The following is a 26,949-nucleotide window of genomic DNA, read 5'->3' on the forward strand; positions in this document are numbered from 1 at the left end:
AAATTAATCCATAATCATTTTAATTTCAATACTTTAAAAAAATTATTATTGATATTATTATTTTTATAATTAATCAAACTTTCATTTTATGTGATACTAGTATATAAAATACAATTCTTAAAATATCATAATAAAATTAAACAAGAATGATACTCCATTTATGGATTCGAATCATAAATGTGGTATACATTATAAGGACTCGTTTGATAAAAAAGATGGGATATGAGAAGATATGTAAAACAAGATAAGAAATACGGGCTTCATGTCAAGATATGCAAAGATATAATTTTTTTCCGTTGTTTAATAGAAAAGAAATTATCTAAATTTGTATTGTATATTAAATAACATGGCTTAACTTGACAAATTGGTGAGATACATAAACAAGGTTAATATTATAATTTTGGTAAGATTAGATAGGGCTCTGGTCTTATATTAGACTTTGAGTTAAGCTTAACCATGTTATCAAATGATTAGAAATGTCCATATATAATTCTCTATTTTGGTATTACTAACTTATGAAACATGCCCTAAGTATATAGCATCATGTTTAGTCAATGCTTAACCAGATAAAAATTTGTCATTTACCATATTCATCTATGAAATATAGTTTTTTTTTTAAAAAAAAAAAATTAAATTCTAGTTCGTCCACCAAATTAAATCTCTATCTATGTTTAGGATATTTATTTTTCTAATCAGGCGAGTCTTATATTTTACTCCATTATCAATAATCTAATTGTTTTTTATTAATCTTTTTGTATTATTAATTGTTCATTAAAATTCATATCATTTACTAAACTTCTTCAATAAATTTACTAGTATAATCAAATAGTTAGATATATAGTGGTATAATATTTCTTTCATGTGTGTTATATTGCTAACTCACCCCTAAATTAATAACTACAATTAAATGATAGGCATCATATTTTTAAATTAAAGGTCAAGATCATTTAACCTTGAGTATTAATATCATGCACAAAAAATATCAATAGGAGTATTAATGTCAATTAACGACAAAATTAGTTATAACTAACTTTTAAAAGAAATTATAAAACTTTAAATTCATATAATATATATCAAATTAAAGATAATTTTATAAAGATTCCAACGATATGCTACATGCATATGTTTCAACGTCAAAATTTGAAAAAAAAATTAAAAATTTTTAATTTTTTCGTACAGCAGAAATGTCAACATACTATATAAAATATGTCAATATAATACATGTAGAATGTCAATATAAGCAATGGGATAACATTCTTAAAGCATTGTGTTGACATTCTCAAAGCATTATGCTGATATTTTTCGAAACACTATGTTGACATTTTCATCCAAAATCCTAATTTATAATTTTTTTTTATCTTTTTAGATTTAATTAATAAAAATAAAAATTATACGTAGCAAATTGTAGACCATATATTTTTTAAAATCTTATAACCTTAAATTAATTATAATTAACAATTAAATGATAAATTAGCAATAGATCACTTTCTTATTTTTCTATATGAATAAAGTGACTTATGCATAAGTGGATATTGGGTATGTATGTTTCTAGATGTCGCCCCACGAGTGACACATAGCACGTGAAGGTAGCACTCATTAATATCATTATATTATTTCCACCTTTATTATTGTGTCACCGTTAAGATTTTATTGCTCCAGCCATCATATAGTCTTCCTCTTTTTCTCACACAACCACATATATTGATATATACGTGTACATATTATAGTGATGAATTACGTGGTTTAAATATTAAAATATGTTTATGTAATTCATAACCTTATATGCCAAATAATGCTTTTAATAATATAAAATTTAAATTGGGAATTTTATGATAATAATTTAAATATTTTATTTTGATAATAAAGACTTTTGCACAACAATTCGTATAAAATACCAAAAATTTGATGATGTGGTGCCCGTAATTAAAAAAGAAACATTCTAACTTAGTGCGGTCTTTGACATGCTCAGGAGCTGCCCAAAACATGCATTCACGTGCTAAGTGCCTAAGTACGATGTTGCAGCCTGCCCTAAACATGCACGTTGAATACGCATGCATGCAAAATCACGTGATTGTGACGTCTTATGGATGGCTGGGACGTGACCATCCTTTAGTTTTTATTTAATATTTTATTTTTTATATAAAAATAAATTTAAAAATTCAAAAAATATAAAATTAATGAAGATTAATAAACTTTGCAAGAACTTTTTAATTTTAAATAATATAAATTTAATTTTAAAGGTAAATTATATAATTATATATTTTACATTGTTTAGTAAATTATTTTTATTTTTATTTTTAAAATCTGAATCATAATATAAAATCATCATAATAATAATATAGATTCACTCGAAAAGTTAAATATTTTTCAAGGAAGTTGGTTGTGGTGCCCTTAAATTTTGAATGCAAAGGTGCAACTGTAGGGGGAATGATTGATGGGAAAAATGTTATATTGTGTCGGGAGATTGAATCTTAATTAATTCGGTTTGGGACTTTGATAAGCATCAATTCAGGTTGGAAATAGTGATTATATTATCCTAAATCAAAAAAGTCATAAGCTAGCTTCTAATCATATCCGTCTAAGTTTGCTAGGTACGATTGATAACTTTGTTATGCTGAAATTATGCTATGATATAATTGTGTTTATTAGTCCTAAATTGCATGATAAAATCCAATCACTTTTTCCAATTGATTTCATTTTATTAATAAAGATTATATATGTACAATGATTTGGTTAAACTAAGTGCTTGATTATATTCTGAGATGCTTAACAGCAGGATGTGTGCTATCCTTTAGCTTCTGTTTTCTTGTGTCTTATTTTTTCCTTTAATAATTTTGGATATATTGTTGGATTTTGTATGTAAGTTGATTTTGTTGTTTTTTGCCTTTTCTATTCTAAACTACTACTCTACTTATGTATTGCTAATGTAAGAGCATCCGTAATGGGCGGCTAGCGACCGGCTAACCGATTCGTCGCGCTGGCCGATCGGCTAGCCGAACCATTGGAGTCGGCCAGCGCGAAATCGGCGAGCCGATTGGCGTGGGCTGGCCGATCGCTCGGCGCTGGCCGATGCGCTGGCCGCCATTGTGGCGGCCCGATCGGCCAGCACCGAATTTTGTTTTTTTTTAATTCTTTTTTTTAATTTTTTTTAATTCTTTTTTTTTAAAAAAAATTAATTCTTTTTTTTAATTTTTGAAAAACTATATAAACGCGATTTTCTCTATCTCTAAATTTCTGTACAAGAGCAACATCTAGCGATGGACAACAACAACTAGCTCAATACAAAATTAAGACCTAAAACAGAAACATGTCATACCGTCAGCGAGACCCCGGTTCGGCTAGCGGCAAATTATAACAGATTCAAGGTGGCTCGTGTGTGGAAGCCCGGATTTTTTTTTTATTATGTTATTTTTATGATTTTTAGTTAATGTACTTTTTTTATTTAAATAAAATTAATGAATTTTCCCGTATATGTCTCGTAAATTTAATTCCGTATTTTAATCGTAATTTTAATTCCGTAAATGTAGTATATTTTGAATTATTTTTATTGCGGCTGGCCTATGGCTGGCTTAAATCTGATGTGGCAGGTGGATTTTTTAGTGTTGCTGACGTGGCAGGGGAGAGAATGGCTGGCCTATTACTGGCCTATGGCTGGCCTAAGTACCATTGCGGATGCTCTAACACTCATTAATTTTGGCTATGAACATTTCTTTTATATTGAAAAAAAGTTAATTGAAAAAAGTTATTTTTGTGCAAGTTGTCAGTGTTAGTGGAAGCTTATGACAGTTACTTTGATTGATTAATTAGGTGACTGATTGTGATATATTGTGTTAATGGCTAATTTAAGGCGTAATCTTATGTAATTTTGTGACTATTTGAATAACATGATGTGATTTGTCGGCATATTAGTGGGCTATTATTGAAACTTAAAAGCTAATCTATAGTAAATAAAATAATGAAATCTGATTCCCACCGTAAAAAAGTGTCTCCCAACCAATTCACACATTTAATTAGTTGAAATGTTATATCAAATTATGTTATTACTATAATATATTTACCACATAGGAACTTAATTATAGCAAATAAACTATTTGGCTTATTAAGATAATTTAGAATCTGTGAATCAATAAGAATTTAAATTTGTTAATATCATTTCTGTCACATGAGATATCGTTAAGAGAGTGAACACATGAAATATATTACTATAGAGACTCTCATTAAGTATATTTTGTTACTTTTAACATTTTATTCTTTGAAGTTTATCTCTTGCATTCTAATTTCTTTTTCTTTTTTATGTTTAAACTCCTCTTAAGCCGATTATGTCAATTCTATTCATGCACTTAACATATTGTGTTCATGTAACCACGTTATCAATTGACATCCTCATACTCTTGAATATGGCCTTTCAATAATATGTGTGTATCCATTTCGATCAATTTGGATTATTTATTTGTAACCTACTTAAGAAGATAGTGTTGCTGTTTGGATGGGGTTGTTTCAACGTGGGTTGTTTTACATTTACGATGTATTGTTAATTAGATGATATATATTCGACGTTGAACTAATTCTGTTTGGTTTTATTGTACGTATTAGATAACTTTTGCTCTTATTTTTTCCAGTGATCCAAAACTTCTTTTCAATACATAAAAAATAAAGTTAGTATTTACTAATCAATACAAGAAATCACAATGAGAAAAAACAACACAAATTAAATCAACAATTCCTTTAGATAATACAAAGAAATTGATAAAAAAAAATGACATGTGTGTAGATGAGAGGTGGTTGTAAATATGGACACATTGATGAAAGGTGTGTAGTAAATGGGGGACTAATTGGGCCCATAGTTGAGTAGTCAACTTCAAAATTCATTCTTTCACTCTTTGGAACATCCAACATTCGACATCATTAAATTTACCTAAAGTTTGAAAATAAAATTTCGAAATCTCTTATGTATTTATGGGTTTCTCCTGTTTCATTTGCCTATTTTTTAAATAAAAAAAATTGTTTAATTTTTTAACCTTTTTCTTCTTGCACGCACGCAACAAAAGTACTTTGTCCACCGCTATCTATTGGTTGCATACACATTATAACTACTTTTTCATAAATAAAGTAATAAAATTATGTGTCTTATCCTTTTTTTTTTGTAAAATCAAATGTTTGTTTTATATATCACTACACTATTATATATTCTTCATATATATTGCGATATTTTGTTTTAATAATCAATCTAGATTATTACTTCTTGCGTTGGCTAAAAATTAATTAAGGGTTAATGTTAGAAAATGTATATATTTTACCATATTTATTCTTTTCACCATTTTCCCACATTTTCACCATTTTCACTCTAATTCATGACAAATTAAAATATGGTATTTTTAGAACTTTCATGGAAATTATATATGTAATATCAATATTTCCATATTTTCATCCTAGATAACATGAAAAAAAAGGTATAGGACTATCAACTAGGAAAGTTGAGTTTAACTTTTTTTCATATGCTAGTTTAAATGTATCTTTATTTTGGGGTTTTCCCAACTCTAGTTCTCATTCTTAAAAGAAAAGAAGGTTTATGAGTCCAACGACAAACCACCTCCCTCTATGTTACTTTCTCCTATCAAATCCCCCTTTTCTCTCACGGTGTCGATTTGAAATCACACAATTTTCTTATTTTTATTTATCATTTCATTAACTAATATGTGTATTCTAAATAAAATAAATAAATTTCTCCTAATTTTGTGTAGGGGAAGCTATTCCATATAATGATTAAAACAACACAGTATTTTTCTCATTTTTAGCTCTCATTGTTTCTTGACTCCTAAAAAAGAAAAAAATTGATCACGAGTGACCATAAAAAAGATTTTATGACCTAATTTTCACCATAGATTATTCTGACTTAAGGGGCAATTATAATCATGGGTTATTGGAGAATAACACGTGTGAGGGGTAATTGTCTAGCCCACTCGGTTTTCTTTTTATCATATCAATTTTGTCAATTTACAAACATTTTCATTAACCACTTGAGTGAAAGTGGAAAGGATAAAAAAAAGTTAAAAATAATTATGGGAGACCATATTTATTCCTCTTTATTTTTCTTTTTCATACTATAGTTTGCTTTGAAGCCAAGTTTAAAATTATTAAGTACTAAGTATATCACTTAAAAGATGTCAAATGAAAAAAGGATAAAAAAAGTATATGTACATATAATGATTTAAAAAAAAATACTAAGGGAAATGAAAACTAGGAAGTAAGAATATAACTCTATCTTGTGAGTCAATATCATATTAGTATTTAATTTATTGAAGATATTAACATTATTATTGATGTTTGACATTTTTTGATATATCTCAGGTAACCGAAGGTAATGAGCATGAGTTCAATAAATATTCGACAAGGTTCGGCCTAAAAGTACAAATCATATTTAAATCCTAATGCATAAAACAATATTTTACACGCCCTAAGTAAGTCCGGGGCACATCAGTGGAGCCAAAATTACTAAAGCAAAAAATAAAAGAAAAATACATAAAATAGGGATAACAGAAACCACAAAATCGGCCAGTAAACTAATACTCTCTCCGTCCGTGAATATGAGTCCCGTTTTTTCATTTTAGTCCGTCCACAAATATGAGTCTCGATTCTTTTTTTTTTTACTATAAATGGTAATAGGATCTCAACCTTCCACTAACTCATTCCATTTACATTTCATTTAAAACTAATATATACAAGTGAGACCCTTATTTCATCAACTTTTTTCACTCAATTTTCTTAACATTTCTTAAAACACGTGACGCTCGTAAATAGGACTTCTAATGGATGTAGGAATACTATAAAGATAGGACTCGCATGTCACATAGCTGGAATATAAATTGAAGTTTGACCTTTCATGGGCGCTTTTGTAATTTTAGTATAATTATGGGGTCGATGGGAGTGATGTAATTCGTGAAGAGTGGGTGGAGAGATATCATATAAAACGATATCATTTATCCTCAAATCTTTAAGAAAGAGAGATTACAAAAAAAATGCCACGAAAGTCAAATTTCTCAAACTATTAGAAAATATTAAATGTATTATTATAGTACTAAAGTCTCCATTACCAATTCAAATTATCACGGAGAAAGATTTTCAAAATCTCAACTCAATAACGTGCACACAAATAACATAACTGAAATAAACTCCTAAAAATTGGAGCGAAGCTATAATACCATGAAGTCGGCGACAACTCCAAAAATCGAATTTAATAAAAAATTTTGGTCCTAATAAGCCGGCGCCAGGAGAGTTGATCAACTCCGACCCCACTTAAATCCACTATTGCAGTAAATAGTAATGAGAACCTAACATTAAGGGGTTGAACAAAACATCATCTGGAACAGTAAAATGTGCCCCAAGACAATAATCTCAACCAGCCCACCAAAAGCACAAAAATAAAAGGCAGACAACAATTATGAAAGACTTAGAAAAAACTGCCCTCAACAGTAGACTCTCACAATTACATGTTCCCATAAATCATCAAACTAGTCAATGGACCACCTAATTTTGCATCAATAAATCCAACTATATATTTCCTCACTCTCTAGCCATCCCAACTCACAAAAAAATTGATTAAAAAAATTGGTTTTTTTTTGCAACGTATGTCACACGTTTGAGTAATGGACACGTGCTAGAGAGGGTGCATGGAATGTTTGATGAAATTTGATGTCTTTTATATATATATGGATTTCAACAATAGTTAGAATATTGGAGTTGAAAGTGGAAAATCTGAGCCCTGAAATGAAGGCTACATTGAAGTATTTGGCTGGAATTGCTGGACCAAGTGGCTATGGCTCCAAAACTACTGCTCAACAAATTTCTGAGGATTCAATGCCTTCTTCTCATGATAATCTCACTGCAATTGTCACTGGTCAGCCTCTCTCTCTCTCTCTTGCATGAGTTTTAAGGTATTTCTGTGTGGACCTGTTCATGGATAGATTATGTGATCTACTGACACAAAAAGGGGACATGGAAAAGGTGGTTAATTTGATTAATTCTTGCCAAGAATCACGTGTTTTTTTAAAGAAAATATTTTATTTTTTAAAGAAAAGATGATATTTTTTTAATGTTTTGGTGATTCTCACCAATAAGTTGGGTAAATCAAGAATGTGTTAGATCCCAATATTCAAGAAGTAGTGTGTTCTGTTTTTAATGTAATGAACAGGATCATTATTTATTGCATGTCATGAAAATATACTGTTTCTCACAATAAAAATGCAATCTTGAGATGGCTCAAGAGAGATAATTAGCGTTTTTGATAATTTTGATTTCAAGAAAATGCATTAGCTCCCAAGATTCCAATGAAGTTGTTTCATGAACAAAAATATCATGAACTCCTAGCAAGAAAAATGCAATCTTGAGAGGTAATGTTTTAAAATTTTGATTTCAAGAAAATGCATTAGATTAGCTCCCTAGATTCCAAGATGCTGTTTTTTGGCAATAGATAATATCTGCATGTCATAAAAAGAATACCATTAATACCCAACAAGAAAAATGCAATCTTGAGACAGCCCAAGTCATTAAAATGATGGATTTAATGTTTTATCTGTGTTGTTTGATGAATTAGGCGCGACGTCGGGGATCGGTCTGGAGACAGCAAGAGTGCTGGCCAAGAGAGGAGTGAGAGTGGTGATGCCAGCAAGGGATTTGAGCAAAGCAGAAAGAGTGAAGGAAAGCATACAAAAAGAGAGCCCACAAGCTGAGATTATCATTTTGGAGATTGATTTGAGCTCATTTGGATCTATTCAGAGATTTTGTTCTGAGTTTCTATCATTAGGATTGCCTCTACATATTCTCATGTAATTAATCTTTTCTTTTTTCTGGCGTTTGTTTACTTTTGTTGTTGTCTTTTCTTGATAGTGGTCTTTTTTTTGTGATGGGCATTATTGAAAAGAGGGTGATGATAATTTATTTATTTGTTTTCTTGCAGAAACAATGCTGGCAAATATTCACAGAAGTTGGAGTTTTCTGAGGACAAAATTGAGCTTACTTTTGCCACAAATTATTTAGGTAATATAGTCTTTTTTGCTCCTTTTTGTCAAATTTGTTATAATTAATTAAGAAAGATGTAAAAGCAAAAGTATTGAAATTTTACTTTGTATTTGGAAGGTCATTTTCTGTTGACAGAAATGTTACTTGGGAAAATGGTGGAGACAGCAGCAGAATCTTGCATTGAGGGGAGAATAGTGAATGTCTCCTCTGTGATTCACAATTGGGTGAATCCCAAGCACTTTAGCTTCATGAAATTGCTCAATCCAAAAAGGTAAATATAGTATATGTTTACATTGCTCAATCCAAAAAGGTAAATATAGTATATGTTTACATAGATGGTGTTCAGTTCGATGAATTAGATTATGATCAAATTTTACGACTTTATATTCGGTTTAGGTAAATATGACTCAGTACTTAAATATGTGACTATTATATATGATTAGTCTTGGTCTTCATAGTGACAATTAATATCGGATATTCTTGAGCTAATTCAATCTCAATAATTTCGAGACAAGTTAATCTTGAGCAGCTGAACACCAAGTTGTACTCTTGTTTCATGTAGCTACAATGGGACTAAAGCTTATGCTCAATCAAAACTAGCAAACATACTACATGCTAAGGAACTATCAAGACAGCTCAAGGTACTACACTCACCAAGAAAATTACTACTACATTTTGATGGAACTTACTCACATGACAAAGTATATAGTATATAAAAGGCCACATTTCTGTGTGACCCATTTTGATTTTCTTTTTAAAATTTATTTACTTTGCGAATCTTTAGGCCAAAAAAATAAATGTGACTATCAATGCTGTCCATCCTGGGATAATCAAGACTGGAATTACCAGAGATTACAGAGGCTTTCTTACAGGCATGCAAAATATTCTTTTTTTAGGATTTGATTCTTCTCTCTTTTTGTATGTCCAAACTAAACTTTACTGTCTCCTGATTGGAATATTTTCCTCAGATTCTCTCTATTTTGTGGCATCAAAATTGCTCAAGTCAACATCACAGGTAATTTTGTATATCTTGGTGAAAATTTGAAAGTATTTATATTTGATTCCCTAAAATATTCTTATCACTTAACCTATCTTGATACTACCTCGTCCAATCCAACCACATTTAATCTTTAATAAAATATTCATTTTTCTTTTATTCACATACACAACTTTCAGATAATATCAATTTGATATTGTCAGAGTATATTTGGTGATGTGCACACAAATCTTATCAATCCTAAAGCTTTTTTGCCCCTTCACTTCTCCAAGTAAAAATAATTTCTATATTTATATGTATATTATTATCCAAAATTTTATATTGTGTGAAAGCCTCCATCATCATAATAAAACATATGTTAATTATTGTCTTAAAAATTTTGAACTCAGAATATTAGAATATGTGCCTCGTGTCAAAATAAATTTATGCGTCTGCCCCTAAATTTTAATGAAATAGGATACTTTACCTGTTAAAACATTTCTTTCACTCAAGATTCTTGTTTTTTCGTGCTCGTTTTAGTCATACAAAGTAAACGTCCCCTTAATGTATCTCATGGTGCAGGGGGCGGCCACGACGTGCTACGTTGCATTGAGTCCGCGAGTTGAAGGCATGAGCGGCAAGTATTTCGCAGACTGCAACGAGAGCCATTGCTCAGCGCTGGCCAATGATGAGAGCAATGCGAGGAAGCTATGGAAGCAGACGCGTGCGCTCATGCACAGGAGATTCCTTCTCCCGGTGGGAAAATGTGGTGAAGGAGAAGAAGCCAATACAAATTGAACTTAACTAAGTTTTACATAATCTTTTTAGGCATGTAAATAATACAAGCACTCTCTAGCTTTAGATTTCAATATTTCCATTCTTGTGGTGATGATAAATATTTGTTTATCAATAATAAATGTAATTTTGTTGATGCGAAATTCGAACAACATTATTTTTTTTCCTTTTATCCCCTTCTCTATTTAATTTGCACTTATTCAGTTGTCATAAATAGATATGGACTATTTCTATGGACTGACGAAAAAAGAAATATGGTCTATTTCTATGGAATAGAGTGAGTAATTAGAACATATGTATCATGCATCCAAATGTCCGCACCTCTCTACGAATTAGATGGGCGCATAAGGTGCGTCAATCAATAGTGGTCATCGCTAAGTGTGAGATAATGAATGATCAAGGTATGCTATGGTGTGTTGATTGATTGTTACTGGTGTTTATAGTAACGGGTGAAAGTTGACTTGACACGTGAATAATCAAAGCAAGGACTTCACTGCAAGTACAGAAGATTCAAGAGTAGAGTTGAAATTGGTCAGAATCAGTACTGTAAAAGTTCAATTCAATTATGGAACAAGAAGTTACAAGACATATGGGGAACCAGATCATCGTTGCATATCGAGAAACCAACACAGTAGAACTGCATACGTTACACGTTCTGCAGGCGAGTTACCTTCAGGCGTGAGGAACGACGAACGGAAGAAGCAGAGTTGGGAGACTCAACCTGATTTCCATTGCCAACATTTCTCGGAATGCTCTTAGATTGAGCAGATTCATGTCCGTGATCAGTAGAAAACGAAGCTACTGGAGCAGAAGTGGTGATTACTGAAGAATCTTGATCAAGAGACGAGCTATGCATGGAAATCTCTGGATAGTCATATATCTTCTTAGAAACATGACCTGCCAATGACGAAGAGATGTGTTTAGAACAATTCTTTATCAGATGCATATACACGAGATGAATGAAAGATAGAAAGACGTAGTAGTACGCTGTGCTGCAGCTTGTTGAAATTTCTCTCTCATGGTTCTCACGAACTTGAATAGTCCATTGCTTTTATTTAACTCATTCAGTAGCTCTTTTGTCCCACTCAGATATGGATCACACTTGGGCACTAAAGAGAAACTCCAAAAACCAAATGATAAGATGTTGTTCAAACTTCATAGAGATAAAAATGGAAATAGCTTATTACTTACAACTATAGGTCTCGTTCTCATGACGAATGACAAAGGAGTACTCTTCATTCGGGTTCTCTGGTCTAATATTTGTGAATATGAATTTTACACCTATGAGAAAGAAAAAGGGTGAGAAATACCATATTGATGAAAATGATGTCTGATAAGAGCTTCAGCAGGTCTCGGGAGTTCTTTACCATGTCCGCATTCAATACGGAAACCAAGGACCCTTTTGTACCAAGAAATAGCCTCCTCTATTTGGTCATTGTATCCCCCCTTCTGACCAGACTTTTCCTTGCATGTTGTCAATGCTATTCTCCAAAAGAAAATGCAGATATGAAGTCAGCTTAAAAAAGAGTAATTGTTAATATTTTGGCGTATTCATGAATGACTGAATCTTCAGATTTTAACATACTCAATTCCTATGTATTCCAATCGATACATTTTTCTTTTACACTTAGTTTTTCACAACTTCATTTGCCTAATCAGAAACCCGAAATGTCCACTTCCTATATCAGCTGATAAGCCAATTTTTCAAGCAAAATGGTGTAATACTTCTGTAAGAAAAGTAGAAAACAATTGCAGTCAGAGTAATAAAAAGTAAGAACACACCTTCAGATTGATGAGATAGTATAGCAGCATATTCATCTTTTCTTTCCTTCTGATCTTTCACAAGTCCTTTCAATTCCGCTACTCTAGTTTTCATATCAGATAAAGATTCCATGATCATCATCCTCTTTGCCTCTTTCCGAGTCTTCACTACAATTGTGGAAACAAAAATAAAAGATTAGCACAGGCAATCAAACAAACTAGCAGATAAACATTTTTTCTTGTCGGCATTAACTAACATCATCCATAGCTAATGTGGTTTAATGCATTTGGAAAAATTCAAAACCATTCTGTCGCTTCTTCAACATGTTATCATGAGACAAAATTGTTGCTTCCTAGAAATTTGCATAAAAACAAATACTCCTGTCCAGATAAGGTGCTAAAAACATATCGTTAACCGGATCGTGTAATATTTGTTTTCAAATGCACACACTAAATTTGTCTGCAGAATGTCACTTTTGAAGTTAATGCCTCACAAGATATCCATTGACATGACATGGTTTTACACAAAGCTATATTGCAAGTTGACATCAGTGGCTGTGGAGATATTTGATTTGAATATGAAACATTCCAACCCTATCAGCATTCAAACATCCAGTTTTAGCGTAGACACTAACTCTACCTTAATCAATAACTATCTAGGAGCCTAGCCGGTCACACAGTTCTTTGCATATTAGCTGCACCAAAATCTGCTCTTGAACAACACTATACACCTATCTATCACTAAGCCCTTTCCAACAGAAAATCCTATTCAAAACTACAAATTTGTTCAAAAAATTAAAGAAAACTGAACAATTTCTACATCCAAAATCATAAACAGAGAATATGAGCAATACCAGCAAGCGATTTCACAAGAGCATCCTCAGCTTCTCTCAGTTCCCCTTTTAGCTTTCCCAATTTCTCTGCCACAGCCAACAGAAGCACCAAATTTTCAATAATAATCCCAACTAAAAACTCTACAATAGCCCCACACTGAATTCCATACTCAAAATTTGAAAAAAAAATTACTCGCTCGTTGCCCTATCAAAAGATAGAATCCTCTAAACCAAAATTGAAGACATAAATCAGCAAATTAAACCCTAAATCCGATTTCAAAACACACACACACAAACACATAGCAATTGCCTTGAAGCTGAATGGTGTTTTGGGCTTGGGACTTGGCGGAATCGAAGAGCTGGCGATAAGAGACGAGCGCAGTGTCGACTCTCCGCTGCTGAATTGGAATTTCGCGTTCGCACACTAATCGCCTCTCGGCCATTTGTGTTAGCACCACGCTCTCTCCTGAGCTCTGCATCTGACTATCTGTAAATCGCTAGTGAGAGTGGAGAAAGAGAGAGAGGGAGAATATTAGCCCGCCATTTTCTTGTGTTTGAACATGGAAATTCATTAAAGTGGTTTTCGAAGAATTTTTTACCCTTTCCTCCTTCCTTCTTCATTAAATATTCATATAGATTTAATCAAGATTTAATCAAGATTTAATTACATAAAGCAAAATCATTACTACTAATTTAGTCTAATTCTGATTTATCTCCGCACGTTTAATATTTTAATCCCACGATGATATTTTCCAAGCAAATAGGAGTACATGATACTCAAGATAAAATCAAGTTTATAAGTTAATCGATTATACTCCCTCCGTCCCTCCGTCTTTTAAATATTGTCATAGTTTGATTGAACACGAGTTTTAAGAAATGTAATGGAAAGTGAGTAGAAAAAGTTGATAGAACGTGAGTTTTATTTTTAAAGTATTAGTTTTATTTTATAATAAAATGTGAGTGAGAATAGGTCAGTGGAATGTGAGGTCTACTACCAAAAGTGGTAAATTGTGACAAATTTTGTGGAACAGAATGGAATGACAATATTTTAGGGACGGAGGGAGTATATTTTAGAGTAAAGGATAATTTTGGTCCAAAATATTCACTTTTTAAAAAACAGGTTCATAACAAATGAAAATATAACCGGAGTAGGTAAGGGTATCCGCAATGGTGCGGACGATGCACATCGTCCGCCACTGCAGCATCGCGGACGATGGGTTAACCATCGTCTGCGCTCGATACATCGTCCGCGGACGATGTGCGGAGGATACCCCATCGTCTGTCGCATCGTCCGCCACTGTGGACGACGCGGACGATGCGACGGACGATGCGACGCGTTTCCGTTTTTTTTTTTTTTTTTTTATTCAATTTTCAAAACCTATATATACCTCTCATTTTCACTTCATTTTTCACTCTCTTCACTCTCAAATTCACACTACATTTTCTACATTTCAAGCAAAATGGGTTCCGGAGATTACCCAAATCCGAATAGTCTGATGTTCGGTGGTGCACGATGGTCGGGTACTGATGCCGACGAATACCGGCCATTCGACACCAACAATGAGTACGATCCCGACTTCAGCACCGACTCGTACGGGCTGTCCGACATGAAGCCTTCTCCCCACCGCCCCTCCGTCGCCGCACCTCGCGGCCGGTCCGCCGCCGCCGCCGCGTCTGGCTCCGCCACCAAGAAGAAGCGGACCAAGGCACGAGCCCAGAAGTTGTCTTCAACGGAGGTGTGTGAAGAGTTTGTCCCGGGAAGGACGAACTACTCCGACCCCGAATCCATCGTCTTGACGAGATGTTGGATTGATGTTTCGGAGGATCCGGTGTTCGCCAACAACCAGAAGGTGACTGTGTATTGGGAGCGCATCACCGAGAAATACAACGCGGCCAAGCCGGCGTACGCCTACAAGCGCCACAGGGAGCAGCTCCGCAAGCACTGGGATCAAATAAAGAAGCAGGTAAATTTTCGCAGGGGAGTACGAGAAGTGCGAGAGGGAGCAGAGCAGTGGCGAGAGTTTCGCAGATGTGCGGGACAAAGCGATGCAGTCGTACATGTCATTGTACGGCAATTTCAAGCACTACCAGTCCTGGGCGCTCTTGAGGCACAAGCAGAAGTTCGTTGGTGGTGTGATTCCCCCATTGACGGCGGCGAGGAAGGGGGCGTCGAAGCGCACCTTCGCTGATTATACAAGTAGCGAGAGCGGCGCGTCTCCAATGGACCTCAACAATCCGGTGTTCGACGATGAGAGTTCCGGCACACCGATGTCCTCCCAGCGTCCCCCTGGCATCAAGGCTGCCAAGGCCAAGGGCAAGGCGACCACATCCGCCGCGGCGCCGTCTGACCAGCCCCCGAGCCCGACCGCGAGCGCAACCCCGAGCGAGACTTCGGCTGCGTCGCATGCCTATACGGATATGGTGGCCTCCTCCGACTACAGGACGTTGTTGGACGCGCACAACGCTCTGATGCAGGCGACCAACCCGGCTCAAAGAGAAGGCATCCAGCGGATGATCGATGGCCTTAGCCGAAGGTTGGGACTACTCTAGACGAGCCGATGGGGCTTTTTTTTTTAATTTCTTAGTTTGTAACTTTTTTTTTTAATTTCTTATTTTGTAACTTTTTTTTAATTAAGTAAATGTAGGATTTGCCTTAATTGTGCTGTTTTTATTTTTTTATTTTGCTTGATACATTTGCATAAATTATATAAATACAAAATAGAAGTAATATGTTTAGGGCGTCGCTTAGGATGAGCTATAGTCCGCCCCACTGCAGATGCAATGGAAGGAAGATAAAATGCTGATGTGGCGGTACATAGGGCGTCCCACCGTGGATGCGAGTTAAACGAATTATTAGTCATACATGTTTCTGTAGTGTTTGAGATGGGAATATGCAGATATTTAAATCAAAGTTTTGGTTGTGTACAAATATGAAATATGCGCACTCTCTATAATACTACTACTACTATGATTACATAATTGTTATTTTATCTTACACTTATTTTGTGAATTTTTGTATCCATAACTATTTTCATAGGAGTAATATTTCCTTCTTTTTCAAATTTGGAATAGCGCAACGATTTTTTATTAATTTTTATTGATTGAGATTATTAATCGTTTGAAAAAAAGTCAAAGTTTTGATGGTCACAACTAAAGTCGTTAATTGAAACAGTTTGAAAACGAACACGACTACCGCTTCTCTGAATTGTACTACGCCGGCATACAGAGAGGGAGAATGGGTCTCAAAATTGGAGGGGAAGTGGAGAAGGTGAACGGGAAGGAGCTGACCTACGCCGAATTTGTCCAAAAATATCTCCACAGAAACCACCCGGTAATCCTAACCGGGCTCACCGACGATTGGCGGGCCTGCAAAGACTGGGTTTCCGGCAACGGAAAGCCCAATCTCCGGTTTTTCTCCTACCAATTCGGCAGCTCCAGAGTTCAGGTGAATCTCACTATTGATGCTTTTCGGGAAATTGATTGATAACGCTTCTGATTGCGCGCCCTAATTTCTCCAGGTTGCGGATTGCGCTACGAGGGAATTCACTGATCAAAAGAGGTTGGAAATGTCGGTTTCCGAATTCATCCAGCTTTGGATCAGTAGCTCCAGCTCTGATAATGGCGGCGCTGATGGAAAGCCGTTGCTGTATTTGAAGGATTGGCATTTTGTAAAGGTGTGATTTTTTCACTCAATTTCGTTTTTTTGATTCTGAAAATACCTTCTCCGGTAGAGTTTTTTTGGAATGCTGGTAGTAAGTAAAAGTAATTCTTAATCATTTCTAATGATGGTTGTATTTGTTGTAGTTAAGCATCCGTTTGCTTCATGATTGATATGATACATGATTGAGTACACTTTTCGTCGTTCCTATCGTAGTAAACAGTTGATTCTCCGGCCTCTTAATAACTAAAACAAATAATACTATGATGTGTTGAGTTTCTAATTGAAATTAAGGCCTTTATGGGTGAAAAAATGCCCTTATGGAATAAAGTCCTGGAGTTTCTTTGTTTTGGTCTCATGTTAAGAACTTGTGCTTTTCTTGCATTTTTGTTTCTTTGATGTATAAATGCTCGAAGTAGATAAAAGTGACACTTTGTTTCTCTTTAACTTTCCTGCTGTAGCTGATCAATGTCAATCTACATTCATTGTCTAGTTCTGATTCTAGAAAGTTCAAGTATAATAGGAACCAATGGAAAAGGAGAAGTATAAGTTTTTCTTTTACTCTTCTTCCTTTTTCCAGGTCTAAGGGTAAGGCATCTATGCGTGGAATCTTCGATATTTGTCGCTCATGGTACTTATGCTTAAGTTTTCTAACTAATGTCATGGTGCTATTTCACCACCTATAGAAACTTCCTCTTTTATCTTGCTAATCGAACATTTGCAGGAGTATCCGGATTATGCTGCCTACAGCACACCGGTTTTTTTCCTCGATGATTGGCTGAATCTATATCTTGATAAACATCATATGCATGTTGATCCTGAGAGTTACCAAGAAAGGAATGAAGTGAATTGCTCTGACTATCGTTTTGTGTATATGGGAGCAAAAGGTTTGAGTGACTTATTTTTGTTTCTCAGGATTGTGAATTATCTATCTGTCTCCAAACTTTGCCATATGTCATATTGTCATGAGTTGGGGAAAAGGTAAAACTTTGTTTAAAGTGCAGGTACATGGACTCCTCTTCATGCTGATGTGTTCAGATCATATAGTTGGTCAGCAAACGTATGTGGCAGGAAACAGTGGTATTTTCTGTCTCCGAGTCAACATCACCTTGTGTTCGACAGGTGAGGATGAACATTGTTTCATTTTTATATAGTCGTGGAGCATCGTTTGCTTAAGAATAAAGCGCTCTCAGTCCAAATAATCCGTAATGAAACTAATAATTAGCTAATGGATTTTTTCTCGAATATATTATCTCTTTTTTTTATTCAGATATATGAAGTCTTCTGTCTATAATATCTTTGAAGATGTTTGCAAATCGAAGTACCCCAAATTTGAAGAGGTAAGTTGCAAACCAATTTTCATTCTTACCACCCCTCTAGTGTTTATAATGCCTTTCTTGTTAAATTCTTTATTTAATGTTTTGTTTTCCAGGCAGTCTGGTTGGAATGCACTCAGGAACGAGATGAAATTATCTTCGTGCCCAGTGGCTGGTACCATCAAGTTCATAATCTGGTATTCAATTGAAGCTTTGAGTTATATTGTTTGTTCCTCATAAGGATCTTTTGTCCACCACTGACAATACACGAGCTGTCTATGAACTACGTAATTTTTCTATTTTTCCCTTAAATGTAAATATGCAAAGCTGACATGGGTCATGGTTTTCAGGAGGATACTATATCAATCAATCACAACTGGTTCAATGGTTACAACATTTCTTGGGTGGTAAGAATGTTATTATAAGTAATGCTGGTAAAAAACCCTAGTATATCTCATACGTTTGGGTACTCTTATGATATATTTCCTTGCCACTCGCCAGTGGGATTTGCTTTTGAGAGAATATCACGAGGCTGCTGGATACATTGAAGACCTCAAGGAATGCGATGAGTTTGAGGAGCTTTGTCAGAGAAATCTCGCAGCTAATGCAGGTATATTCTTCTGAAACTATACATATCTTTTATAAATGGCATAATCAATTATCGCTATCTGGTTTACTCAACCTATGCCTACAGCTCTACTACTACTACTAGGGAAGCCGATGTGTTGAGATTCCTGAATTTTTTTCGAATCCCATTGCTACTTGAGTTCATCATTGCTGAGATCAGTGATGATTGCTAGTCACAAGTATTAGGTTACGAATGGTAATTGGCATGAATTCTAAAATTGCTACGTACATTTTGCACGTTTATTCTCTATTGTTTCGAGATATATGGATCTTAGTGATAATTAGTCTAATGGTGGGCAGTAATAAGTGTGATATTTTTTTATCTTATCTCATAAAATGGCAACTTTTTTTTCTTGTAGGAATGGATTTTAGAGATTTTTTCATCTTCCTGATTCGGTTTGCATTAGCCAACTTTGTCATGCTCTACCAAATAACAAGTTCCAAGGGATTCATCAACTGTAGTCCATCCGAAGCTTCCCGGTTTTTCCTTTTCAACCTTAAAAACATCAAATGCATTACCCTGAAGATGAAATCAGAATCCGGATGGCAAAATTGTGGGATTGCTGCTATTAATCTTGCAGAAACTATTGAAGATCAGTCATTCATGGACTTCTGCGATTCTTTAGGAAGAACTTATAGCATGATGTACAACCTTAGTGGAATCGATTTCAGTCAAATTCGAACTCTTTTGGATTACGAGCAAACCAGTGTTCTTTACCCTTATGGCCCTCACATTCATAATCCCGACGACCTGATTACATTTCTCAACCATGCCTTCAAACTAGTAGGAAGCGAAAGTTGATGAATACGTCCCTGTAACTTCTCCTCATTGATTCTGACCATCGCTGTCAAGGAAGAGCCTCGGTTGAGAAAAGTTCAAGATCTATCATCACTCTTCTCTCACCATACGACACCCAGCACGGTTTATGGTAAATGCAGGTGAGAAATTTAGAAAGGCACTGCACAATATTTATTGGAAATCAGCTTCATTGGTTTGATCATCAGCTGCATCCGAACAGTGTTAAATTGTTCTAATTCTTGATCCATTTTTTACTGTGACATAGTATTTCCTATTTTTACATATTGATATTTCTGCTGCAACATAAATATGGACCTTCTTGTATTATTGCCATTTATTTGAAGCAATGACATAATAAGAAATTTGAGGTATAGCTCTCGAAAAGTCGATATTCGACTTTTCGTTGAGATTATCTTCTACATAAAGTCTGGACAAGGCTAGCTGTGGGTTGGCATAGAATATTTAGCAGATAAGAGGAAATGTAAGTAGTGAATTGTAGACAATTGGAGTAGTTTTCATGGTTGTCCAAATTTATGCTTGTAGTAAATATTTATCGCTTTTTGCTTTAGGTTTGTACTGGAATATATGTGTTCTCAACCTCACTGAAAAAGATTTTATTTTTATTGGCTGTGAAATTTATTTCTACTGTTTTTCACTGCCTGTATTTACTGAGTGGCAGCTCAAACTGTTGGGAGAAATTGAAGTACATAAATTGACTAGTAGTTATCATTTTTAATGCATTTGTTTGACTATCTGTTAAAAGCACATGTCCCAAGCCAAACATCTGAAGATTCTTGATTTTCTACTGTTATAGCATCAACAGCGTTACTGGAATATCTTGGTCCATTTAACCATTATGACACCAAATATTAAGTGGATGAGAAGGGTCGAGATTCGGATCTGAACTCATATTTAAGAAGGTATATTTGTCATAAAACGGTTTCGACTCGATCCTGTAAGTATGCTTGTTTGAACGAGTGTTCGGTTTATAATTTATTTACATACTAACACATTCGTGTGAGACCGGGGTTGCGGAAGGAGTGAGATTGGTCCGGATTAGATATGAACTCATGCTTTCAGTGGCATATTTGTAATTTCAGTTCGGACTCATCTTATGATAAAAAATGGTCTCGGGACTGGATTCCCACCCACTAGTATATGATTGTTCGAACAAGTGTTGGATGTATCGTGTGAGCCGGGGAATGCAAGAGCGAGACGGGCCTAGATTTGGATACAAACTCATATTTCTAGTGGCATATTTGTAATTTCAATTATGACTCGTCTCTCGGTGAGACAATCGTAAACTTTATCAACAGTGGAGAGAGATCTCCACCACATGCAATTGTTATCGATTATTGAATGGTTTAATTCTATTTAACGACATATAATGGCATTATATCTGATCGTTATCGTGTTGACATAATATAATTGTGATACTTGGTATAGAGCGCTACTAACCTTGGTTAAGCCATCAATTCAAATCATCCAATCCATTTTCATTGGGGAGGTAAATTAGGAAACAAAATTACTGAACACTAAACCAATCCAAAATGAGATATTAAGACAAGACAGCCCTCAATTTCAAGAAACTTGACACTGATCTTCATGGTCTTGCTTGTAATATATGCCAAAATATTAATTTCATAATCATAATATTACCTAATCATTTCTCGAAAAAAACCCAATTTCTTGGTCCCAGCATTTCTGCATGTTTTATTAAATCGATTATTGAGTTGACTGAGGTTTATTGATTTTTATAATATAAACATACAAACAAACCAAACTGCATCGGTGGCCTAACTGAGATACACTTATTGTTTTTATTTGCTTCTATTTTTGTCTGATTGAAAAAACCACTGTCTCAAAGCTGGTTTGTATAATTTAAATAATTTTGCAGAAAAATTCAAAATCTTGAGTTCTGCCAAATATGGTTTTTCATGGCGCATTCCACGCATTTCCCACATGCAAATCCATGCTTATTTTTTCTTATATTTTGACTATAATTAAGTTTTTATTGTTGCACTAAAATGGAAAAAGAAAAGTCTTTTACTATTGTGCAATGTTTTCAACTACATTTATTTTCGTCTACATGTACTGAGACAGGTTCAATTTTCAATGGAACATTAGTCAATTCATTGTGTATCTTGACACTTACAGCCTATTATATTCATTTATTGTTTCGGGGAGGGGAAGATTTCTTCCTCTACTCCATTTTTCCAATGTCTCACTTTAATATTTTTTGTTTTTGTTTTGTCATTTTTCTTCAATATTAAATTTATTTTGTCATTTTTCTCCAATTAGGTAGCCTATAACTATATCTATATGTTACTAGTAATTAACACACATACTATCTTGTGAAATTGAGGAAGTTTTAATATTTGAATTTAATAATTCATTATTCTATTATGAGTGAATATAATTTTTTAACCTCCAATTTTAAGCAGTAAATGTTAAACCATTCATTATTAGTATTATATTATAAAATAATATTATATTTTTATATAGACACCAAAAAAAGTTGGGATAGAGGTCCCTTTCCTCCCTTTTGAAGTAGTAGTAAAGGAAAAACAAAAAAAAAAATACAAAATCTTCTATTTCATCATCTCCTCTTAACTCAAAAACATTTACATGAAGTCTTCATTGGGGGAACTTGCAACATGTTAGAATCTCACAAAGAATCAAAACCAAAAAAAAACCCAAAAACCAAAAACACCAAAATGTTGGCTATCTTATCTCTACATGGCTATATAACAACATCATGATCAATGATCATCCTTTTCTTGATAATTCATGGGCACCTACCATTCCTCCCTGGCCCTCCATAGTAAAAATAATTCCCCCAAGCATTGTTCTTCCCAGCTCTAATATCATAGCAACTTGGATGATCAGCCAAAAGGTGCAGATTATTTAGAGGGATCAAACTATTGTCCCAATCCACCACTTGCAAGTTCCTGAAATAGGAGGCCTTCCCAAACCCCTCATCAGCAAAGTGGCCACTCCCCATCTGCGTTGACGTGTGGGCCCCCGTTGATCTGCTGTTCACTATCTCCCCACCAAACTGGATCATGCTGGCATGCCTTTGTAGATGGCTGAACAGGAACGAAGGCCAGTAGCCGACTAGTAGCCCTGACCCGAACTCCAGCCACCAATGCCCATGCTTGGGATCCTGCACGAACGAACTTTCTTAGGCGCTTTTCTATGCAGAATTAGTACTATTAACTATTATGGATTAACTATTAGGCCACCTAACTATAAAGAAGCGTTCTGTTCTTGCGTTGAGCAGGAAACGAGAGCACGATATGGTAAACATAACGGATCAAGAAAACGATATATACCTTCCAAACCATTAGGCCAATATCAAACTGTCTGTTTTTGTAGCTTGACCTTGGAGATATAGCTGCACCAATAGCAATCTTGTTGTTTATCTGGACAAAACCCGAGCACAGCAAGTTGTAGCAACCCGTTGCTTGGTATGCATCCGTCTGTTCCACAACAACACGTTTAGTTTAGTAAGCGTGCTTACACACACATGACACAACACATGGTAGTGGAAAGAGTACTTACCGTCCAATATGTGAAGAATCTAGGATAGTTGTCACCATAAAGCTCTGGACTAACCTGAGGTTTTGTGAAAACTAGTCAGTACTATTGCAAGATTAGGTGAGATTATCGCGCCATTAAATGAGGCGGGAGGCGACAGATATGAGTCATAAATTTTGTGATGAATGTAGAAGCAGAGCACAGACCTGCCAGCCAGCTTCAATGGTGTTGAGATCATTCCCAAATGAGCCAGAAATCACCCATAGTTGTGACAGACTGAATTCGTACTGGTCTGTCACGCGCGGCGCCCACACGTTTATGCTTGCCTTTGCTCCATAGTACTCATCACCATTCACAAATGCCACAGCATGCTGCAAACACACACACACACACACATACATTAATCAAACTTGTACACCGAAAAAGATCCAATTTTTGCACATTTTCAAGAATGTACTAATGCACAGTAACTACAAGAAAAACATAAGTGGCAATAAACAGACATAAACTTGGTGCTTTTCTTGAACTAAACTTCATAATCAATAATCATTGTATCTCATCATATACAAATGCCACAGACACACACACCAATCAAACTTACATACCCAAAAAAAAGATCCAATTTTTACACAATGAACTTGGACTAATGTGATAGATGCAAACCTCATGATCACTGCTCGTTGTATCTCTGCGAACGCGCTTGATCTTTCGACCAAATCTACGAAGGGAGCTAGCCCTCAACACGTCCTTCTCAGTAGTTCTTCTTATTGGAACTGTCCCAATAGGGCATGATTCCCCTGCCTCCAACCAAGCCTGCAGCGTATCCGAATCCGACTCATTTCCACCGCGCCCTTTAGGCCTCTCCGGCGGCTCCTGAGGTTCACCACATTGATTCTTGCATAAGTGGGAATCAAGATTGCTTTTTTATTCAGAAAAACAATAAGTTAGTTAGTCAGTTAGTTACCAATGGCTTCTGGCCTTTGAGCTTAGGGTGATCAAAAGCTGGCTGAAGATGAGATGGGACACAATCAATCTTATCTCCATCAAAGCTCTGCAGCATTTGGAAAACATGGGAGCTCATAAAAATCAAATCTTTACAACATCAAAGCAAGCAATAATCATTTTCAAGAAAAGAGCAAGAAATTGACCTCAATTGTCTTGACAGAAGGCTTGTTGATCTTCCTTAGATAGCTCCTTATCCTCTTCAGCTTGTTGAGCTCCTCCTGCGGCCGAAGAGTCTGGTTCCGGCCTCCCGGGGTGGCCGGGAGGGAGGAGGAGGAGGAGGAGGCAGAAAGGATTAAGAGGAAAGAAACAAGGGTGAAAATGATTGGGATTTTGGAATGAGAGGAAGAGGCCATTTGAGAAGAATCTTGAGTTTTGTTGTTGCTCTAACAAGGTTGTGTTTGTTGTGGTTTGTATGCATATATGCTGTTGTTGTTGTTGTCTTGTTGTAATGTGATCACAACAACTACAACATGTTTCATTCCAATTTTTTGTCTATGGAAACTCTCTCTGCATCTATCTGAGACCATGAAAAAAAATGGCAGAATGCATTCAAAGGAAAAGTTAAAAATCTGCACTCACATTTCTAAGTGACCCCATTTGACAGATGGGTGTTTCTCTCTCACACAGTGAGTGAGATTCTTGTTTCTTGAAAATGAGTTGTGAATTAGAGAACCTTCAGTGTTTGAGGGTATTAAAATAGGGAGTAACAGGTTGTGGTCAATAAGGTTTTGTTATTTTAAAGATTTTGGGAGTTTTATAGGCTGACATCTCTAAAATATTTAATCCCAATTGTTGTGCGTGTGTGTGTGTGTTTTGAGGAGAATTCATGTGAAGATATATTTGTTGCTGTAAGTTTGTTGGTGTATCCTTAGCAGTAAAACTTACCACATTTGCAAACAACCAGTTCTTGCTTTCCTGTTTGAGTTTGTCTTTGCTTTGATACAAAGCATTTTCATGTCTTTGAAGATTGTCTCTTTTTGCATATTCAAGATTTGGCCTTTTATATTGCATTTTGTATTTTATACTAATTGTTGTAGAAATTACATAAACTTTGAGCGTTTTTTTTGAAAAATAACACTGCATTTAGATATCAAATGAGAGTGGGAAAAATGAAGCAAAAGGCAAAGAGGGTGATTGTAGTACTAAATTTTGGTGGGACCATTCTCTGTATTGGGTGATTGCAAGTTTGAATTAAAGATCATACTGTAAATTAACACTAAAAAAACAAGAAAAGAAAAAAAATATATATAAATGATGGACCCTATTTTCAGTAATAAATAGAGCGAAATAGTAGTTCCATAATTATATATTGATAATATATGAAAATTAAAAAATACTCCTATTTTTTTTCTCACCATATATTACTTATTTTATAAATTTTTACATTAAAATTAATGTTATTGACTATTAAAATTATTGATAGTACATAAAATTTACTGGAATCAAACTATATTACTTTCACAGTCTGACAAATCACTTCAACATATTTTTCTTATTTGAACGCTACATTTCAATAACTCTCTATCTGAAATGAAAATTTACATACCAAATATTCATACTCATTATTTCAACTTATTTTATCTTTTCCATAGTACTTTATAAATTAATTTAATCTTCTTTTGTCCTACTTTTGAACAAATAAACTTACATTATAGTAATTTTAGTAAAAAATTTTATTTGTTAAGATTTGTGTTTCAACCTCAAAGGCCTATTAAAATAATACGAAATGGGTATTAAGTTATTCACTCCACAAATTAAATATTAGTAGAAAAAAACCATGAAAAGTAAGTAAACGTGACAAAGCATAGAAATTTCAAAGTATAATAGATTTTGAAAAAATGATATATGCTGATTCAGACTTCATAATTTCGTGTCCCCATTTCTGGGCCTGACGTTATGATCAATTTTATGTGTTCTCATTTTCACATAGTTAGGTCGTTTTATTATCTACCATATTCGTATATATATTGAAAGATCCAACTCTTATATTATTAATTTAAATTGTACGTGCGCCTTCATTAATACATATCCAAATTATAATTATTGGTTGGATGGTATATCATCATTGTCCTTTCATTTTAGTAGTTGAATTTTTTTGGTTTTGAACCCAAGTCAAATCATAAAATGACAATAGGGATGTCATACAATAAAATTTAGGAATCATTTTCGATTAACAGATCGTAAATATCTATACTAGATTCATCATTTTGTCAAATGAATTTTAAAAAAAATCTTCAAAAATGGTGTAATAATAAATTCATAATTTTGTAATGGGAGCATTCGAATAATGTAATAAAATAAATTAATTATTTTGTTTAGTAATGTCACATGTAAAAACAAAATAAACCCTTTTTAGATTAACACAAAAGCTAAACAAGAAAGTATGGCAACAAATTATTTTAGTTAAATTAGTAAATGATTCTCCATAATGGATTGTTGAAGTGGATTAGCACTAGTTTTGTGTTTTGCACGAGACCCTTCACCCCTTCACCATAGGTTCTCTTTTTAGGGATATGGATAAACCCTTCTAAAACACAAACATTTATATACACAATTATATATTTATAATTCAAATATCTTCTTTTGAGACACATCCCTCATATTCTCATGCTACAAAGGAATTA

The 26,949-nt window shown here is 34.4% G+C and overlaps 4 protein-coding genes across 5 annotated transcripts; 2 read left to right on the top strand and 2 right to left on the bottom strand.

Annotated features, from left to right (window-relative positions):
* Positions 1 to 7,577: 7,577 nt before the first annotated feature.
* Positions 7,578 to 10,958, top strand: LOC125188036 (NAD(P)-binding Rossmann-fold superfamily protein). 2 transcript variants are annotated; one of them, XM_048084769.2, is made up of 8 exons: positions 7,580 to 7,894; positions 8,591 to 8,822; positions 8,954 to 9,033; positions 9,133 to 9,286; positions 9,578 to 9,656; positions 9,800 to 9,887; positions 9,984 to 10,030; positions 10,574 to 10,958. In XM_048084769.2, exons 1-8 carry the CDS (start codon positions 7,690 to 7,692, stop codon positions 10,787 to 10,789), a joined length of 1,101 nt encoding a protein of 366 aa, XP_047940726.2. In that variant the 5' UTR covers positions 7,580 to 7,689; the 3' UTR covers positions 10,790 to 10,958. The 2 variants fall into 2 exon arrangements, with proteins under 2 accessions (XP_047940727.2, XP_047940726.2); XM_048084770.2 differs by having other exon boundaries at positions 7,578 to 7,894; positions 9,800 to 10,030.
* A 301-nt stretch (positions 10,959 to 11,259) lies between these two features.
* On the bottom strand, positions 11,260 to 13,970 carry LOC125188037 (kinetochore protein). Its single transcript, XM_048084771.2, has 7 exons — positions 13,691 to 13,970; positions 13,402 to 13,467; positions 12,569 to 12,715; positions 12,154 to 12,267; positions 11,978 to 12,067; positions 11,773 to 11,895; positions 11,260 to 11,683 (listed from the first exon to the last, which is right to left on the bottom strand). Exons 1-7 carry the CDS (start codon positions 13,857 to 13,859, stop codon positions 11,433 to 11,435), a joined length of 960 nt encoding a protein of 319 aa, XP_047940728.2. The 5' UTR covers positions 13,860 to 13,970; the 3' UTR covers positions 11,260 to 11,432.
* A 2,570-nt stretch (positions 13,971 to 16,540) lies between these two features.
* LOC125186272 (2-oxoglutarate (2OG) and Fe(II)-dependent oxygenase superfamily protein) lies at positions 16,541 to 20,425 on the top strand. Its single transcript, XM_048082627.2, has 9 exons — positions 16,541 to 16,825; positions 16,899 to 17,054; positions 17,763 to 17,925; positions 18,043 to 18,160; positions 18,309 to 18,378; positions 18,471 to 18,551; positions 18,705 to 18,761; positions 18,856 to 18,964; positions 19,341 to 20,425. Exons 1-9 carry the CDS (start codon positions 16,616 to 16,618, stop codon positions 19,781 to 19,783), a joined length of 1,407 nt encoding a protein of 468 aa, XP_047938584.1. The 5' UTR covers positions 16,541 to 16,615; the 3' UTR covers positions 19,784 to 20,425.
* A 1,932-nt stretch (positions 20,426 to 22,357) lies between these two features.
* LOC125191348 (protein neprosin-like) lies at positions 22,358 to 25,060 on the bottom strand. The gene is made up of 7 exons (XM_048088889.2): positions 24,469 to 25,060; positions 24,285 to 24,371; positions 23,984 to 24,193; positions 23,527 to 23,691; positions 23,345 to 23,398; positions 23,116 to 23,262; positions 22,358 to 22,946 (listed from the first exon to the last, which is right to left on the bottom strand). Exons 1-7 carry the CDS (start codon positions 24,676 to 24,678, stop codon positions 22,569 to 22,571), a joined length of 1,251 nt encoding a protein of 416 aa, XP_047944846.1. The 5' UTR covers positions 24,679 to 25,060; the 3' UTR covers positions 22,358 to 22,568.
* Between the last annotated feature and the right edge of the window lie 1,889 nt (positions 25,061 to 26,949).

Source organism: Salvia hispanica, chromosome 5 (assembly GCF_029641045.1).
Source record: "Salvia hispanica isolate PSC_SH4W2 chromosome 5, Shi_PSC_v1, whole genome shotgun sequence".
In the NCBI taxonomy this organism is placed as follows: domain Eukaryota; kingdom Viridiplantae; phylum Streptophyta; class Magnoliopsida; order Lamiales; family Lamiaceae; genus Salvia; species Salvia hispanica.

Coding starts and splice junctions, on each gene's coding strand:
- LOC125186272 (XM_048082627.2), top strand. CDS start 16,616: ATGGGTCTCAAAATTGGAGGGGAAGTGGAGAAGGTGAACGGGAAGGAG. Junction 16,826..16,898: donor TCGGCAGCTCCAGAGTTCAG/GTGAATCTCACT, acceptor TAATTTCTCCAG/GTTGCGGATTGCGCTACGAG. Junction 18,965..19,340: donor AAATCTCGCAGCTAATGCAG/GTATATTCTTCT, acceptor TTTTTCTTGTAG/GAATGGATTTTAGAGATTTT.
- LOC125191348 (XM_048088889.2), bottom strand. CDS start 24,678: ATGGCCTCTTCCTCTCATTCCAAAATCCCAATCATTTTCACCCTTGTT. Junction 24,194..24,284: donor TCAAAGGCCAGAAGCCATTG/GTAACTAACTGA, acceptor GGTGAACCTCAG/GAGCCGCCGGAGAGGCCTAA. Junction 23,692..23,983: donor CAACGAGCAGTGATCATGAG/GTTTGCATCTAT, acceptor GTGTGTTTGCAG/CATGCTGTGGCATTTGTGAA.
- LOC125188037 (XM_048084771.2), bottom strand. CDS start 13,859: ATGCAGAGCTCAGGAGAGAGCGTGGTGCTAACACAAATGGCCGAGAGG. Junction 12,268..12,568: donor ACTATCTCATCAATCTGAAG/GTGTGTTCTTAC, acceptor TTTGGAGAATAG/CATTGACAACATGCAAGGAA. Junction 11,896..11,977: donor TGAGAACGAGACCTATAGTT/GTAAGTAATAAG, acceptor GTTTCTCTTTAG/TGCCCAAGTGTGATCCATAT.
- LOC125188036 (XM_048084770.2), top strand. CDS start 7,690: ATGTCTTTTATATATATATGGATTTCAACAATAGTTAGAATATTGGAG. Junction 8,823..8,953: donor TTGCCTCTACATATTCTCAT/GTAATTAATCTT, acceptor GTTTTCTTGCAG/AAACAATGCTGGCAAATATT. Junction 9,657..9,799: donor AACTATCAAGACAGCTCAAG/GTACTACACTCA, acceptor GCGAATCTTTAG/GCCAAAAAAATAAATGTGAC.